At 41.3% G+C, this 17,655-nt stretch overlaps 1 protein-coding gene across 2 annotated transcripts in view; it reads left to right on the plus strand.

The window, feature by feature from the left end:
- RYBP (RING1 and YY1 binding protein) overlaps positions 1 to 17,000 on the plus strand; it is a 76,559-nt gene extending 59,559 nt beyond the window's left edge. For both annotated transcript variants that reach the window (XM_084840355.1, XM_084840354.1), the window contains 3 exons: positions 6,931 to 7,107; positions 7,669 to 7,767; positions 16,653 to 17,000. In XM_084840355.1, the coding sequence (XP_084696481.1) occupies positions 6,931 to 7,107; positions 7,669 to 7,767; positions 16,653 to 16,905 (529 nt within the window). In that variant the 3' untranslated portion in view covers positions 16,906 to 17,000. The remainder of the gene's footprint in view (positions 1 to 6,930; positions 7,108 to 7,668; positions 7,768 to 16,652) is intronic.
- The last annotated feature ends 655 nt before the right edge of the window (positions 17,001 to 17,655 follow it).

A 17,655-nucleotide genomic window follows, 5' to 3' on the forward strand; every position in this document is an offset into this window, starting at 1 on the left:
TTCCTAGAAAACAGCTTTTTAAATTTGGATTATCTAGTACATAGACTTCTTTATATAAGATAACTAAATAGCTAGAACCTTCCTTAATGTGAAGAACTGTAGGGCGCAATCCTATGGACTACACTCTTGCTACTTGGAAGCCCCTGAACTCAGGCTTCTGAGATTGCTATGCCCTTCTGGGCTAAAGCTGGCAGGGCAGGAGGAGCAGTACAGGTGAGCTCTGCCTCCTCATTCTCCAGTCTTTGCTTTTTTTGCTAGATAGGCTTTTCAGCCCATCTAGTGATGGAGGTTTGGCAAGGAAGGGAAGGAGGCTGGAGGAAGCTCAAGATAAATCATATCCTGGCCTCTCCAGTCTCCTCCCCTCCCTGCCCACCAGAATGCCCTCTTTCCCCCCTCTCTGAGGTCAATGTTCTGATCTCGGAGAGACAGCCAGCACAGTTCTTTGCTGACTGCAAGGGGGCAGGGGCTGGGGGTAGATCTCTGACTCCCGCTTCTGACTCTCTCTTCCTGGGACACGCATCCCGGGGCCATAGGATTGCTGTCTTAGTGAGCTTTGTGAATGTGTAGAAACTCTCTCTCTCTCTCTCTCTCTCTCTCTCTCTCTGTCTCTCTCTCTCTCTCTCTCTCTCTCTCTCTCACACACACACACACACACCAGCCTCACACTCCATCTCCTTCACATCTGTTGTCTTTTTACTCGTAAAGAGAGAGAGAAAGAAAATGCAGCATGATGAGATGAGATGGGACAAAGGGGAAGGGGAAAGGAAAGGGGTTATAGGATAGGATATAAAACCCACTCTGGCTTTGTCTGCAGCTTTGTACTACCTCTTGGTCAAGGTTTAGAAGAAGGAAAAGATGGGGGCCAAGAGCATTAGCTATTATTGCAGCATACTGGATGGACAGTATAAGGTGGTTTATATCACCTTAAAGACTAGCAAGCTTATTATGGCATAAGCTTTTCTTGGACTAGAGTCAATGTCATTAGATGCAATAACAAGTTTATGCCTATGAAGCGCTATTTGGCATGGGGTGTGGAGTTCCCACTGGTGCAAATGGAAGATTCCCTTATGTGCCAGATAGCAGCTTGGGGTAGGATTTAGGAGCACAGCAGAGGAGGAAAGGATTAAACTTCTCCACTCATGTCACTATCCCATCAGGCTCTCCTGCAACTGCAGTTTATTATTGAAAAAAGTTATGTGCTGCATTAAACTAAGTGTCAGTAGTTTGGCCCTGCAAAACAAATGCATACTTTACAATACATTTATTTTTCTGTAATTTGGTATCTTGATTGCCATAGAAAAAAGGGTCTTATAGTTAGGAAATCAAGTGCAAAGCAATAAGAAACGGGAGTAGATAAGTACAAGCTTAGTTGTGGGAATATCTTGTACATTGTGGAGATTGGTTGGGGGGGGGGCTTTCTGTTGACACTACACAATGTTGGATGGCAAGTGGCACAGTACCAATATTTAGCTGTCATTCTAGGGAAACCATCTACTTTTTAAATTTACAAGCTTCACAATATAAAGCCTAGATTGTGCCAGATTCTATTGGTTAAAGATGGTAATAAACATTTTGTTTTTGTTCTGTTTTCTGAGAACTGTAGCTTTCTATCATATAATTTCAGCAGCATAGTTTTTGCAATTTGTGACTCAGATCTGTGTATACGTTGAGTTAGAAGGATGTTTGTTCACTTCATTCACTTGGCAATTTTGTTTTCTCCTTTGCAATTTTGCTAGAAATTTGGGCTAATCTTTAGCTTTCTAACGGGAAGCTACCTCCAGTGCCATTTCATATCATTTTAAAAGCTACTTTTTTCAGTAAGGTGCCCTATTAAAACAGTGTGCTGTTCTTTAAGAAACAGTACCACCACTCATGCCCAGATTTAGTAGGTTTCCCTCCCTTTTTCTTTTTGGTGGCATTCCTGCATGTTATATATCTTCACATCCAGATTTATACATTACATTACTGTATTTGAAGTGTACTATTCAGACTTTCTATACACCATGATATCAGATGCACAAAGCAGGGGTAGGTGAGATGAGAAGGGTTGCTCTTGAATGTTGTTTTTAGCTGGTTTGTTCTGTAGTTTCTCGTACCAGGAAAGTCACACTTGCACCAGGCAGTTACCTATTTTTAGTGATTTTTAAAAACAACAACTGTTCTTTTTGTTTTGTTGAAACTCACAATAAAAATTGATTAAAAAAACCACTTGTACCAGGCAAGTGTTCTGAGTCCACAAAAACATTTACTAGTCCACCTGGTCACAGATGTTTTGCTTTACTATCTCTGGCCTGGAATGGGGAAAAAAAACAGTTCTGAAAAGCTTCTTTCCCTGGTTACCTTATCAGGTAAGAAGCAATTTGCAAGCCTGTTCTAAGTAAATGCCCATTTTCAGTATTTTTCTCCGGTAAGCACAGGTCTGATTTTGCTATTGTATGCTTCCTTTTGCTATTATATATTAAGTTGGTTTCCCTCAGTCATATTTTGATACTTGGAAAGCAGATATTGGCTTGGATCCAGACCTTGCTCCTGCCAGCTAGAGCATCCTCTTAGCAGAGTTCTACTTGGGATGCTCCCACTAGCAGGAAGGATGTGGGAGGCCACTTTTGCAGATTCCTCCTTCGCCCTGTGTACCCTTGCACTCTGAAAAGCCTATCTAGAGGGTTGGGGAACCCTCCAGAACAGTGGAGCAGGGGTGGGGTGGGGGTGCTTCGGGGCAGAGAATATTGGCAAAAATTGCCTTGTCCCCCAGATCAAAAGCCTTCCATTAACAGTTTGCAGAAGGCTAAGTTAGGATCCAACCCATTGTGCTGGGCATTCTGTAGACTTCAGCAGAAAAGACTGTTTGTACCATACGAAATAGTTGCTCCGGGGTGTGTGTTCAAATTGTAGTGAAAGCATGGCAGTCTAGGTAACTCTAGCGAAAGCAAATCGAGTCCTATAAAGTGGGGAAAATGTTTTTGTTAGTTGTCAGGAGGTGGAGTAAAAGACTCAAATCTTACTTCTCTGATCATATTTTTGCATTTCTTATCTGCACTCTCTAATGAAATCACCAATCTTAAATAAGCACTAAACGTAGCCAGTCCTTTATGTATCTGGTTAGGATAATCTTAAAAGTGTGGTGCTGGCTGTAGGAGATGGTGTAGCTGGTGATGGTGTAGTTCTTGGGGGGGTTGATCCAAAGATTTCTCATTTATTGTACAATACTTTATGAACAAGGCTGCGAAGGATCAAGCTATACTGTCCAATCAATCCATTGAACAAAGATGTGATTGCTCAGAGCAAGTGAGGTATCTTCCATTCTTCTGTTTCTTTGGCCATGGAAATCCATAGGGTTTGTGTATATTCAGAGTGGTAGCACACTAGCTGATAAATTATTATGGTTCCTGTTACAGTAGCAAATGAAACTGCATCCAGGACTCCTGAAATCAGTGGCAGTAATCTTTTAATCGTATTTGGCTCTGTCTGTCTTTAGTGTTGTTGTATTGTAGCTCTCTGTCCATCTCTTAAATATGTTTACTGAGAATTAAGGTCCCTTAGTTTCAGTGGGATTTACTTATTTATTGAATAAGTGGGGAATGGTCCTTGTTCAGGATTCCAGTCAGTCCATGCTATTCCCACCCCCGGAACAGTCAGCATTCTGTAGCTGCTGTTGTGCTTCTTTGGAGGGGATTCTTCCACCCCCTTAGGGTTGTTTTTTTCCCCAAAGATTTGTACTTCTGTAGACTTTGAGGTTCCGCCAAGCTGCTGATTCCTTGCTCTTGTGCATGGGTGGAGCCATTTTGGCTACATAGGCAATGATATTCACAGCCTGAATATCAGAAGTAGGGAAAAGTGAGGCCAAGCCATACTGCAAAATGTTGCAGTAAATCCCTGGCTTATGTGATTTACCGGAGCCTGTGGCTGAGCAGGTGGGGAAAAAAAAGTTAACTTCAAACACAGGAATTTCTGCTCTGTGTATTACTTTCATGTGCAGTTTTTTTAATAAAAAGTTTTTGAACAGTTTGCATGCAAGTTCGTGGTGCATGAAGCTTTTCTGTGCAATTGAGTGGTTGATTTGTCCTTGGAGGAGGTCTGAGGGATGAATATAAGAAAATTGACCTTTGCTTCAACCTCAGAGTTATGGGAGATTTTTAATTGGGAATCCATACCAGCCTCAACCCCACTCCTGCTCCACAATATTATCAGCAGACTACATTGCAATGTTGCTGTAAGCTACTCTCTCTCAGCACTTCCCTCCAGGTTGTGATAGGGGTATAACAGTTCTAGGGTTGTTGTATACTATTCTCTCAGTCCTACCTGCAAAGTTCGGATAAAAACAATGGGACTGTTCACATGTAATGGTTTGCCAGGTATGTGTGAACCAGGTCACTGGGTAACACTACAGGGTTACTCTGTCAGCTTCAGCCCAATTTGCATTAGGTATCTTAATACCTTCTGAACAACACTGCAGGGTTTTCATAAACTACTCAGCTTGACGTGCAGTATTCGGCAGGGCTGTCATAAGCTACTCTCTCGTAGCCACAGCCCCTTCCAGCCAATATGGGGACAATGAATTATATTTGCTTTGGAATTTGCATTAGGAAGTTATTTTTCTAATGTTTCACACCAAATAAGTGTCGAATTAAAAAGAGCAGGAACTCTTCCCTTTGCTGTTACCATTTTGAGTGTATGTGTACTTGCGCGTGTGTGCATGTGTGAATATACACTGGTGCTCAATCCCAGCTGTATTAAAAGCTTGGATTTCTCCATTGATTTCTATGGACAGCCCTCACTTTCTGTTCCTGGGGACATTTAAAAATAGCTTCTCAGTGTGAACCTATCAAGACAATGAAAGAGTACTCTCTCCTCTTTTTATACCTTTGTGTTTCTTCCTTCATCCTTTTCCAGTCACTCCATTCCATATTCTCTCCCCCACCACCTCAACCCCCCAGTTTTCTAGTTTCCCCTCTCAACAAGTAGTCAGCATTGTATAGCCAGTGAGCATGCTCAGTCTCATTGAGCTGTTTTGAGGAGCCCCCTCCTCCCTTTAAGTTTTTTCCTAAATATTTTTTGTACTTCTGCAAACCTTCATTTGCCCCTGGGTTTGCTGATAGATACCTCACCCTTATGCACAGGTGCTGCCATTTTGTTTATGTAACTGAATTGGAATTAGAATATATTATGTACAAAAAATGTAACCTGTATTTCAACAAAATGTTCCCATGACAGGGATTACATTGGCATAGTAGGAAGCTCTTTGAGAAGGAAGACACTAGTTTGCATCTGATAAGAGTTGAGGGAGCAGAGGAAAAGAAGACAGACTCATTGTTTAAGCAGAGATTATTTGAAAGGAAGAATAATGATGGAGATATGCAATTCACTGCACTGAACTAATGAATATCTGTTGGGGATATGTTGCCAGTGGAAACATATTTCACATGAAAACTAGTCTCCTCCTCAACCTCCCCAGATAGCTTGATATTGAAAGGATATAGAATACATATGATCACACCAGCTTCTGGAAGTCTTAGAAAGGGTTAGCAGCAACCATATAAATAATTGAGATTTTGATGTCATTTCTCAATTACATGTGTTAGATTTAATACATTACATTAGATGTAAAGTTGAAGAATCCTCTGGAGATTATGCGCCATGTCCTGCTATGTCATTTTCTTTAAAAGGTTTATGCCACTTACCAGATCAGTTTTATTTTCTTAAGACACATTGCCACAATATTCATCCCTGCTCCATCGCCTGCTGAGTTTGTAGATGTTTGTAAGTGATGATGGAATTTACATCACCTCCAAGTCTTAGGGATTGAAACGAAATTGGACCCATGGACTCAGCTGCCGTGCAAATGGGATCTTTATTCTAAGGCTAATTGCTGAGTGGGAGTGAGATTGAGGAGGGGAACCATGGGCCAGATCCAAAAGCTCTGTAAGCTACAGGTTCCCCACCCCTGGACTAAAGATTGCTAGCTGTTATATGGCAGCTACTACTTAGTGCAAGTGAAAGGCTACTGTCAGTTTAAATATGGTTTATATTTGCAGAAATTGCTAAAAAAAACAAAAAACTTTCAAATTTGTTGCTTGCTTGTTACTCTTTCAGGTTTATGTGTCAATCTTTAGTAATGATCTTGGAGGTTTGGAGGAAATAGTGTTAAGAAACAGTGCCAGTTGGAGGCTGGCAGAGATATGACTGCTAATGATGACACACTGAATGTACCATTTGTTTTAGCTTTGCTCTGATTGACAGTCTCTCTGTTGTGATTGTCAGTCTTGTAGGTTTAGGAGAGAAGGATTTATTCTGAATAATTACAGTTGAATGAGACATTACTAACTCTGTTTTCTGTATTTAACAATTTACCATTGTCCATTTAATGAAATAATATAAGCAGCCTGAAAGCTGTCAGCTGGCATAACACTTCAAAGGGTAGACAAGTGGTGTGGTTTGTTGGCTTCCAATGGCCTTTGTAGCACATCTTCATATCCAAAACTTTCAAAAATGTCAGTCTTTCCATAACTGTGATGACTAGAAATGTGTGGGCTACTTCTAGAAAATGTGAAGGTTAAATTTCTAAAGAAGTAGTGCGGTGTGCCAGGTTCAAATTTCAGGGCTGCTTCTGCACCTAATGGGCAGGGGTTTGTTCATTATGTTCTGTGAAGTTCAGCTCTGAAAATTGGGATGTTCTCTAAAATAAGTGATGGTTAGAATCCCCAATTTTAAGGAATGTTCAGAAAGGGTTTGAACACTTTGAACTGTAATGTTAATATTTGTGTGAATGTACCACTTTAAAATTTTGGACATGACACACTTGTTAGTTAAAACCAAACAGTCCGTGATTTAATGAAATGTTTGTTTTATTAATGCTTTGGCTCCATTCACCCATTTCTTTTAATAAGATCACTGACAATAAGTATCCCTTTTTTATTTCTTCTCACCTCATAGGAAACCTAGGATAAATTCTCAGCTTGTTGCACAACAAGTTGCTCAGCAATATGCTACCCCACCACCTCCTAAAAAGGAGAAGAAAGAGAAGGTGGAAAAGCAGGAAGAGAAAAAACCAGACAAAGAAAAAGAAATTAGTCAAAGTGTTATAAAGAAGAGTACCAACAAGAAGACTAAGTATGTTTCTGGACCACCCATTGAAAGCAGCCATTCCTAAACGTTTAGATTCTGTATCCCTATGTAAATGGTCTAATCTAATATGTATCCATAATCCCTAGATACATACGCCCCTTTTCTCCCAACCTTGAAATTCCAACCAGTCCCGGAATATCTCAGACTCCCAAATACACATTTCCAGCGATTCCTAAATTCTTGTCTGTGATTCCTCAATCATTCTCTCCTCCCCTGTGCCACCACCATCTCTTGACTCATGTAACACTGCTTCTTCCATGTTGCTGCCCCAACTTTATTTTTATGCCATTTATCCTTTTCCCAGAGAGAGGGGAGGGGAAGCACATCCTTGACTTGTATAACCATGATTAGGATAAGGATTTTTCTTTTTTCTCAATCTATCTGTGGCTTTATTGATGGGTGTGAGAGCTGTATTCATTACATGATGGTTTTGTGTATGTACATACCCGTACTCTAGGGTATTAGTTATCCCAGTTTCAGAATTGATACACTTATATTACAAAACCTTTTAGCATTAAGTTTCCTTCTTGCCTCTCTTTCTTTCAGGCCAAAGTCAGATGTTGTGAAAGATCCTCCTAGTGAAGCAAACAGCATACAGTCTGGGAATACAACAACAAAGACCAGTGATTCAAATCATACTTCAAGGTAACTTTTTAAACCAAAGAATTGCTTGATTTCAGGTGTTAAAAATTAGCTTCCATATTTGGAGTTAGGAAAGTTTTCCCTCCCAGGCTAGTGTGCTTTGGAGTTTAATTCCAAATTTCATGACTCCTAGATTTGTTGGGGTTGAAGGGATGGAGATTGATAGAGGAATGGGCCCAATGTCCCTCTTTTAAAAACCTCTGTGTTTCTGAATTGTCTGTTTGAAAGTGTTCTTTTGCCCTTTTCTTTTTGATAGTATAATAAATGGAGATTTATTTATTTGTTTACTTATTTATACATTTATGAGTCACCTTTTGGCCAAAATAGGGCTCCCAAGGTGACTCACAATTAAATTGTAAAACAATTTAAAACATTAAAAAAATTAAAAACAATTTAAAAACTTTAAAACATTACCAGCAGCAGAATTAAGAGCAGGAGAGAATCTTGAAAACAGAGTGCGAAGCTAATACATTTAAAATACTAAAAAGCTGAGTGGAACAAGAAGGTTTTAACAGCCCACCTAACTCTGAAAACAGAGCAGCCTAACTTCCTTTGGGAGAGAGTTCCAGAGGGGTATTGCTGCCACAGAGAAGGCCCTATACCATGATCCCATCCATCTAGCCTCTTGATGGTAGGACCCGTAGAAGGCCATCCAAAGAAGAGCATGCAATGAAGATCTTAAACTAATGGGAGGCATATGGGAGGAGGCAGTCTTTCATCAGATATTCTGACCCCAGGCTGTTTAGGCCTTTATAGTCAAGCACTAGCACATTGAATTGTGCCTGGAAACAGATTGACAGCCATTGCAGTTAATACAAGACCAATGTAATGCAGTTAAAAAAGCACATGCCAGAAAGCAATCTGGCTGCTGATTTTGTACTAGCTGCGATTTCCAAACATTCTTCAAGGGCAGCCCCATGGAAAGCATGTTGCAGTAATTTAAATGGGAGGTGATTAAGGCCAGATAATTGGCCAGATCTGCTTTCTCTAGCAAGGGGCACAACTGGCATACCAGCTGAAACTGGGCAAAGGTGCTCCTGGCCACAATGGCTACCTGACCTAGAACAAGGCTGGGTCCAGAAGCACCCCCAAGCTGTGAATCTGATCCTTCAGAGGGAGTGCCACCCCATCCAGAACAGGCTGGACCTCCAGTCCTAGATCTTTATCCTAGATTAGCTTTTCTAGTGACCAACAATACCTTTGTCTTGTCTGGATTGAGCCTCAACTTGTTAACCCACATCCAATCCATCACTGTGTCCAAGCAATGAATGGCTCAGGACTTCCACAGACTCCTTGGCATCAGTTGGCAAAGAGAGATAGAGTTGGAAGCGCAAGACATTTTCTAATGCTAAACATTTGAGTTGTTCATTTTCTGCAGTACTGGCATAATTCAGGATCGTCTGTACCTACCATTTCAGCTATACTAGATTAATCTTTCAGATATCAATTGGATAATCAATCCAGATCTAAACTATTTATGCATGCTAAGGTCTAATGCATAATCTGTACTCAACCAGGACTGACTGGCTGCCAGGCAGGCTACAGCCTGTATGATGGTTATGATGCTGTCACTTTCAGGTTATCTGAAAGACAGTATTCTCCCCTGTGAGCCTACTTGTGCCCTGAGATCTTCAGGGGAAGCCCTTCTTGCTGTTCCGCCACCATCACAGGCATGCCTGGTGGGAACACGGGAGAGGGCCTTCTCGGTGGCTGCCTCAAGGCTCTGGAACTCCCTTCCCAGGGAGGCAAGAGTGGCACCCTCCTTGTTATGCTTTTGTAGGCATGTAAAAACTTTTTTGTTCCAGCAGGTCTTTGGGGATAACTAGTCTGGACCTATGAAAATATGACGGATTAATACTATTTTTCTTGTTGTCTTTTAATGTTTTGATATTTTTACAATTTTAATATTTATGATTGAATTATATTTTAACTTTTGTACACTTGTTTTTATATTTCTGTTTATAGGTTTTAATTGTACCAGTTTAATGTTGTAAAGCTGCCTTGAGTCCCAGTATTGGGAAAAAGGCAGGATATAAATCATCATCATCACTTTCATGAAATCATCCCTGCTGTAGAGAACATTGTGGGCCCTGCATGCCATTGTGCATAGATGGTCTCTCAGCAAAATGGGAAAGAGAGGTGGTTCTATAACACTTTTATACTTGGGTGTGAATACCTGAGTATACAATACATATGTGGGACATAAAATATTAAGTGCATATGTCTGTATTCTTTGCTCCGTACCTCTTTAAAATATACCCAAGTGGGAGCTTGATCCACTGCAGGAAACTGTGGTTGGAAAGCCCTTTTCTAACTCTTCCCTTGTTCTGGATCTTTGGAAAGGAAAACATACTCACTGCCCACTCCACCATAATATAGCACTTTGCTTTTACTTGCCAGGAAAATAAGGAAAATGCTAATGATTGGTTTTCCTTACTTGCTCTTACATGCAGTTGAGAGGAAAGACCAGAGAAAAGTAGATGCAGCCAGAGATCAAGAGCAGTATCCAGTGCCACCAAAAGGACTCACCACTAATGCGACAGGAAGCTAGGGGTTCATAAAACAACCAGAAATGAGCCAAAATGGGGAGCTCCGCTGACCTGTTCCATTCTGGAAATCAGCATTTCAGCTCATTTCCTGGGTTGCTTTAGGAAGCAGTACCTTCCTGTTACACCAGCAGTTGGTCCTGTAGGTGCAGTGGAATGAGCAGAGGTCCAGCAGCAGTATTATATTCCCCAAATAAATAAAATCTGCTTGTATGGCAACTTCCTTGTTTTGTTTTTCTTTCTAGCAGTACTTGTGAACGCTTGTTATGAAGGTACCATGTGAAATTGCCATTAATCTCATCTGAAGTCAGTTTCTTCTTATGAAACATGAAGACAGAATGCCTTTTAGAGAATTGTAGCACCTTAGACAATGGGATTTGAACAATTTGAAGCTTCTTTCAGTTGGTAAACTGAGTTGTCCAGTCTCTTTAATTTGTTGTAGGGAGGCTACAATTACAGTTTGCCTTTAATGGAAAGCTACTGTACTGGCAATTGTAGAGTAATAGGAGGAAAATATTTTTAGTGCTGTTCAGCACTAGTTGTTCCTTCTGTTTATAATCCTTTTAAAACAAAGTAACTCATCAAGCACTATAGAGCTTTACCCAGCTTGAAAGGGAGTGGAGTTTTGCACTGCATTCTTAGGATTTTTAATTTCCTCTCTTGTTTTGGACTGTGGCTTCTACTTCATTTATGACAAATTATGACAAATACTTCTTAAATTTCATATTAAACTTCATGGTTAAGATATCACAGACATGCAGGTTGAATTTCCCTGCCCCTATCCCAAACTATCTCTCCCCATTAATTCTGCCCGATTCACAAATTTAAGAGATTTTAGAACCAAGGTTTGAGCCTTTCAAGGAAGCCCTGGCTAAAATATCTATCTCTTCCATTCAGTAGAACTAGGACATGGGAAGAGGAGTTTCTTCTGCCTGCTGCTCCATCAAGTGTAAATGCAACAGAATCAGGAGGGATAAAATAAAGCTGTCTGGCTTTCCTGAAGCATCACATCTTGGCTGAAACTATATGAAGTAGCCAGTGTGAAAAAAAAAGATGGAGGACAAGGGCACCTGAGTAGAACCTGCCCTGGGTATACAGAGCCTACAGGGAGTGTTGATAAAACTATATCCCCAATATAATGCAAGTTGAAATAAAAGATGTAGACTGAAAATGGGAATTGCAGGCATTTAAAACATTTTGGGAGCTCCAAAGCAGGATGAGGAAGAGACCAGTGCGGAGACAGAAGTATTTCTCATTGCTACTACTTTGTTGGTTTTTTTGGAAGCTTGGAAAGCGTTTCCAAAACAGTGTTTTCTACCCGGTAGAATTGAGAATTGCAGGAAGTGGGGAGTGCTCCTCTGCTTGCTTGGCGGTCTAATCGCACCAGGACACAGCAAGGATGAATTTTGATTCCATGTCACCCTCTAGCCTTTTGATGAAAGGTTATTACATTCAGTCCTATCCCACTCCCAATGGGTTTTGGGTTGCCTTGTCAGCTTGCCTTCTGGTCTAGTGGTGCTGCCGTATTGATCCATAATAAAATGTCTATCATCCATAAAATGTCTATTATCCGTGATTTAATTGTGGCTGAGAGGAATTGACTTCTCTCAGCTCTGTCCACTTGGGTACGCTGCGCAATATCAACATTGGCTGTAGCACGGGGAGAGAATTGCTGTAATCTAAAATGGGTAGGCAACCTTTTTGGGTCAGTGGCCACATTTGGCAATTTCAGAAACTGTCCTGGGCATCACCACAAAATGGGTGCACTGCAGATGAAAGCATTGGCCTGCAGTCACCTGCCATCTTCATTTCCTAAGAATGTCTCAGAGCCCAGAGGTATTAATGGGAGCAGCTAGAGGCCCTCGTTTTGCTTTGAAGCAATTCCAACTATCAGTAAGACATTTTGTTATTTAAAAGAAATAAAAAGTTGGAGGGTTGGGGCACCTTGGCAGGTGCCAAGAAAGGTGTCCAAGGGAGCACTGGTGACCGAGGGGACCATGTTACCTACCCCGATCTAAAAGAATTCCATCTCCCTCTCTAGGAGACCCATTCAGTTGAGTGCTGGGTTTGACTATTTGTACCAGAGGCTGAGATGGATTAGGGCAGCCTTCCTGAACCTGGAGCTGTCCAGATATTTTAGACTACAACTCCCAGTGGAAGTTGAAGTCTAAAACTTCTGGTAGGCACCAATTTGGGGAAGACTGGATTAGGATTTGGGGTACCAGCCACCTCACTGCCAGCTGGTGGAGGTGATTTTGGCTGTGGTGTTGGAGTCTCCCAAAATGATCGTCTTGTGGGACCTTATACCGAGGCCACCTTAGCAGGGCCAGCTCAGGTTTTTATGGCTGCCATGACAATTATGTATTTCAATACATCACATGCTGTACACATTCTGCCAGACATGCTCTGGACCTGTATTCTCATCTGGTCAGGGAAAGAACTGTATTCTCTGTGATCCTGTTGTCATGGTCAGACCATTCCTGGTGAGGTTTAGATTGGCAGCTGCCATTCTCTTCTGCACAGGTGGAGGACCCATGAAGTTGGTCCGCTTCTGGAGACTTATGGAATCTGATGGATACCTGAATGATCTTGGGGAGTTTCTAGTTGATATGGCTCACCCTTGCGTTGGAGCCCTGGTCCCACTTTGGAATAATGAGATGTAATGGGCTGTTGACACGTACCTTCCCAAGTGTCCTCTCCTATGTTATAGAGCACAGCTGGTTCCCAGCTTTACCAGGTAGTTGGGTGCAATGAAACAGACTGGAAGACTGCTAGAATGCAAGTGGCATAAGCCTTGAAGTGAATATGACCAAACACAAGTGAGAGCCCATTATTGGACCTGTTTTGTGGCTGTGATGGTGGTGAAGCTATATTAATTCTCAATCGTCATTGACGCAACTATCCAGTAGAGCATTTTCCAGTGGTAAAAAATTTAGTACAATGAAAACCTGGAAGGGGATGTATTAGAACTCTCAGAAGACTGCTGCAATTTGCAAGGCACTTCTAAGATAAAGTTGTTCATATCTGCTCTGACCTTGATGCTACTGTCAGAGCAGTTCCTGTGGAGGCATCCAGAATACTATTTGGTCCAGTGGTATGGGATCACTTTCAGTTGATGTAGACAAAATGATTGGAGGCTGTCGGCTGACCACCTGTGTTTTTGGTCCTTTCCCATCTTGGCTAATTACACCTATCTGGCTGGGATCGATTGAGTAGGTCCAGGAGCTGATTATTGCCTCCTTAAAGGACAAAGACTGCTTTATTTAAGAAAACCTTTAACCTGTAAGTGGGTCTGGTGGACTGGGCGCTGTTTTTAATAATATTTTTTTCTGTAATTGTTATGTTTTCACTGGATTTTTAATGTATTTTAATCACTTTTAATTGGTTCTGTAAGCCACCTTGAGTGCCATTTTTGGGTAGAAAGGCAGGGCACAAAATAAATAAACAAATTAAATTAAATTAATGTGTGACTGCTGCTTAAGAAATCCTCTCTGGATCCAGAAGATTACAGTTATCACCTAGTTGCAGTATCCCCTTTTTGAGCAAGATGCTTGAGAAGGTTGTAGCAGTACAACTCCAGGCACTCTTGGATTAAACAGATTATATAGATCCAGTTCAATCCAGCTTCAGGACTGGTTTTGATACTGAAACAGGCCTGATGGATGACCCCTATCAGGAGAGAGATAGGGAAAGTGCAACCTGGTTGGTTCTCCTTAACCTCTCAGCAGCATTTGATACTATCAGCCATGGTAATTTGCTTGATCAGTTCTGTGGGTTGGTGTAGGAGGCAAAGTGATATGGTAGTTCTGCTCCTACCTGCAGGACCATTTCCAAAAGGTTACATTGAGGAATTTCTGTTTTACCCCACGGCATTTATGCAATAGGATAAAGCCATCTTACCCCCATGCACTTTAATATCTATATGAAGTTGCTAGGTGAGGTCATCTGAGAATTTGGAGTATGCTGATGACACCCAGCTGTTCCTCCTTGTCAAGCGAGTCAGATGAATGCCTGGATTTGGTAATTGGCTGGATGAGGGCCAACAAACTGAAGCTGAATATTGACAAAATGGAACCACTGGGAGTAGGTAGTTACCAGATCAGGGGAAGTGGTATTCGACCTGTTTTGGATAGGTTTGCACTCCCCCTGAAAGAGCAGGTTCTCAACTTCGGGGTGCTTCTAGATCCAATTTTGTCACTAGACACCTGGGTATCATGACTGGCTCATCATGTGTGCCCATTCCTGGACAGGATTGTCTGGCTGTGATGGTCCACACTCTGGTAACCTCACAGTTGGATTGCTGTAATGTGTTACATGTGGGGTTGCCCTTGGAGATGAGTCGGAGGCCTCAAATAGTACAGAATTCAGCTGTCAGAATTTTAACTGCTACAGCCATGTTTGCTCACATCATTCCAATCTCAAAAGAACTGTTCCAGACACCTATTCATTTCTAGGCCTAATTCAAGGTGCAGCTGGCAGCTCATCTTTAAAGCTCACCCAAACACCTAAAGGAACATCTCTTCCCATATCAGCTACCCATGTCTAAAGATCTTCCACTGAGAGCCTACTTAAAGTGCCTTCTTTATTGGAACTGCATTATGTAATCACACAGTAGAAGTCTTTCTCAGTGGTGGAGCCTCAGATTTGGAATGCCCTCTCTAAAGAGGTTCTCCTGGCACCTAGTTTACAGTCTTTTCTGCACCAGATTAAGATGCTTTTACTTACCCAAGCATTTTAATTTGCATAATCCCATTGTCTGTCTTGTAATTTTTATTTGCTGTCTTTTACTATGTTTGGTGTTTAGCGCTTCATTGCATTGTATTAGATTTAAAGTAATTATCTACATTGTTGTACAGTGCCCTGGAATCTGATTTAATGAAGGGCGATATAGAAATGTTTTAAATAAAAATAAACACCTCTTCTGATTTCTCCTTCATCCCAGTGCCGTATTTACATTAAGAATTGAAAAGGGTTGGAAGGAGCAGAAGGTTCAAGATTCTTCTCGTTCCTGGCAGGGTTAGATAATGTCATCAGACTCCTCACCAGCTGAATGATTTTTAGGTGCTCCTTACTGTGTACATAACCAATGCAGGAGAAGATTGTCAGATCTACCTCATAGCTTCAGCTGCAGTGGTCACAAAGTGAAACAGAGTCTGCATCTGAATAACTTTGGCATCACTACAAAATCTCTCTTTTTAAACTGCTGCTGGTGCTAGCTGTCTTGAGCCAGCTAACTAACTATTTAAGGTTTGAACTTTGAACGCCTTTATCTCCCCATTGGGTGAATGTTTTAGCTGCTAAAAAGCAGCCATGCATGTTTGCTTAAATTCTTCATTATTCTGTGCCTTCTTGGTTCTTTGGGTATGATCGCAGGGAACTGGCTGGGTCTCCCAGATAGTGAACAAATAAAAGTGACTTGCATCTATCACTGGCCAAAGCTGCTCTGACTAGAGCACCCTCAGCAGTTATAGGCACAGGTCTGTCCTGAGATAAATCAGTTTATTTGCATTTGTGTTAGTATTGTGGACAGAACGCTTTGCAATCACATGTGAATGTAAGCAGTTCTTTATTAGTTGGCTTACTAATTGCATGGTAGTATGGCACAAATTGCAAAGAGAGGATCCAAGGCTATAAATTTCATATTTTCTCTTTATCATTCTGTTTCTATATTGGGACAAAACTAATGATATCCACAATGATTGTGAATATTTCATAGCTTGCTTTCACTGGCTATATTCAGAAGGGACTGTTTGAGCAATTTTCTACATGGGTTGTTTGAGTTGCTTCTCTATAAATTCCAGCAGTTGGAAAGGGATCCCAAGTTGTACTGGTGCCTGTGGTGTTTGCAGCAGCAGAGATCTCTTTGCAAATGACAGCACCACTTACAGATGCTTTTTTGTGGTTTTGTATTGCAAAGTCACAGCTTTGGGGGACTTGAAAAGATGAAGAATTCCAAGCACGGAATCCTTGTATTCTGGAAGGGACCCTGAGGCTTTCTTGATACCTGTATAACTCTTGTCATATTACTGTTCTTTCTGGCTGAGTGGAATAGTAAATACCTTCCTATCACTCCAGAGCTCCAAAAATTGATTCCCCAGTCACATGTGCTCACTGGGGATTGAACATGCTGCCATTGCAGCCTTTCTAGACTAAGCATTTTAAGAGAGCAAAAGGTCAGATGCTGCAGGGGAGGGGGTGCAGTTGGTTTGTTTAATACACATAACCATTGATCAGTGGGCTGGAACCTCTGCTTCCTTTAAAAGTGATCCTTGTAAGTAAGGTGAGAAAAATGTCTTAACCATTATTTATAATTAGTGACGCTAATTTATTTTTATTTTTAAGGCCCAGACTGAAAAATGTGGACAGAAGTACTGCCCAGCAGCTAGCAGTCACAGTGGGGAATGTCACAGTAATTATCACAGACTTTAAAGAAAAGACTCGCTCTTCCTCCACATCTTCATCCACAGTGACTTCCAGTGCAGGATCAGAACAGCAGAATCAGAGCAGCTCGGGCTCGGAGAGCACAGACAAGGGCTCATCCCGCTCCTCTACGCCAAAGGGCGACATGTCTGCAGTCAACGATGAATCTTTCTGAGAATTGCACATGGAATTGTGGGAAACTGATGAAATCAGGGTATGAAATTCAAATATTCCACATGTCCACTAGGCTGTAGTCCTGATAAAGCTGCCAGTACCACTTCCTCCTCCTGTGCTTCAACATGCTTTTTGGACATCGTCCCTTTAACCGATGACACCAGGACTGTTTGGGTGGACTGTGGGCATCTGGCCACCAAGGAATTTCGCACCCTGACAGTTACTTTTTGACACTTACGTATTCCATTGTTTTATATGATTTTCCTAACAATCATTTATAATTGGATGTGCTCCTGACTCTACTTTTTTATAAATCTGCTGTGCACAATTTTTTCCCATGAACATTACAGCCTTTTGGGGGGTGTGAGGGAATGTGATGCAGGTGGGAGGGGAGGGCTATGGGAGGGTTTTTATTTATTGTGTTCACAAATGTCATCCCCTCACTGTTTTTTCAGCATATTCTTTTGAGTTCAGTTCTTCTTCTTCCAGTTATACTGTGTACTATCAGTTTTGATATAAATTATATATAAATATATAAATATATATATATATATAAATAAAATATATATAGGGTTATTTGAAACCAATACATGGAAACGCTGGTGCTTGAAACACTGTGAAGTGAAACAATTTTAAGATCTGGGACAGAGAGTGCCGTTTGGAAAATTCTGAAACTAAACCGGAACCAGTCTTAGATGAACAGTGTTCCTGGAAGTTCACAATGAAATGGGGCCTGGCTTTCTTGTGCTTT

The sequence above is a fragment of the Heloderma suspectum genome, chromosome 2, assembly GCF_057233095.1.
Source record: "Heloderma suspectum isolate Gila_16-S chromosome 2, 16-S_ref, whole genome shotgun sequence".
NCBI lineage: Eukaryota > Metazoa > Chordata > Lepidosauria > Squamata > Helodermatidae > Heloderma > Heloderma suspectum.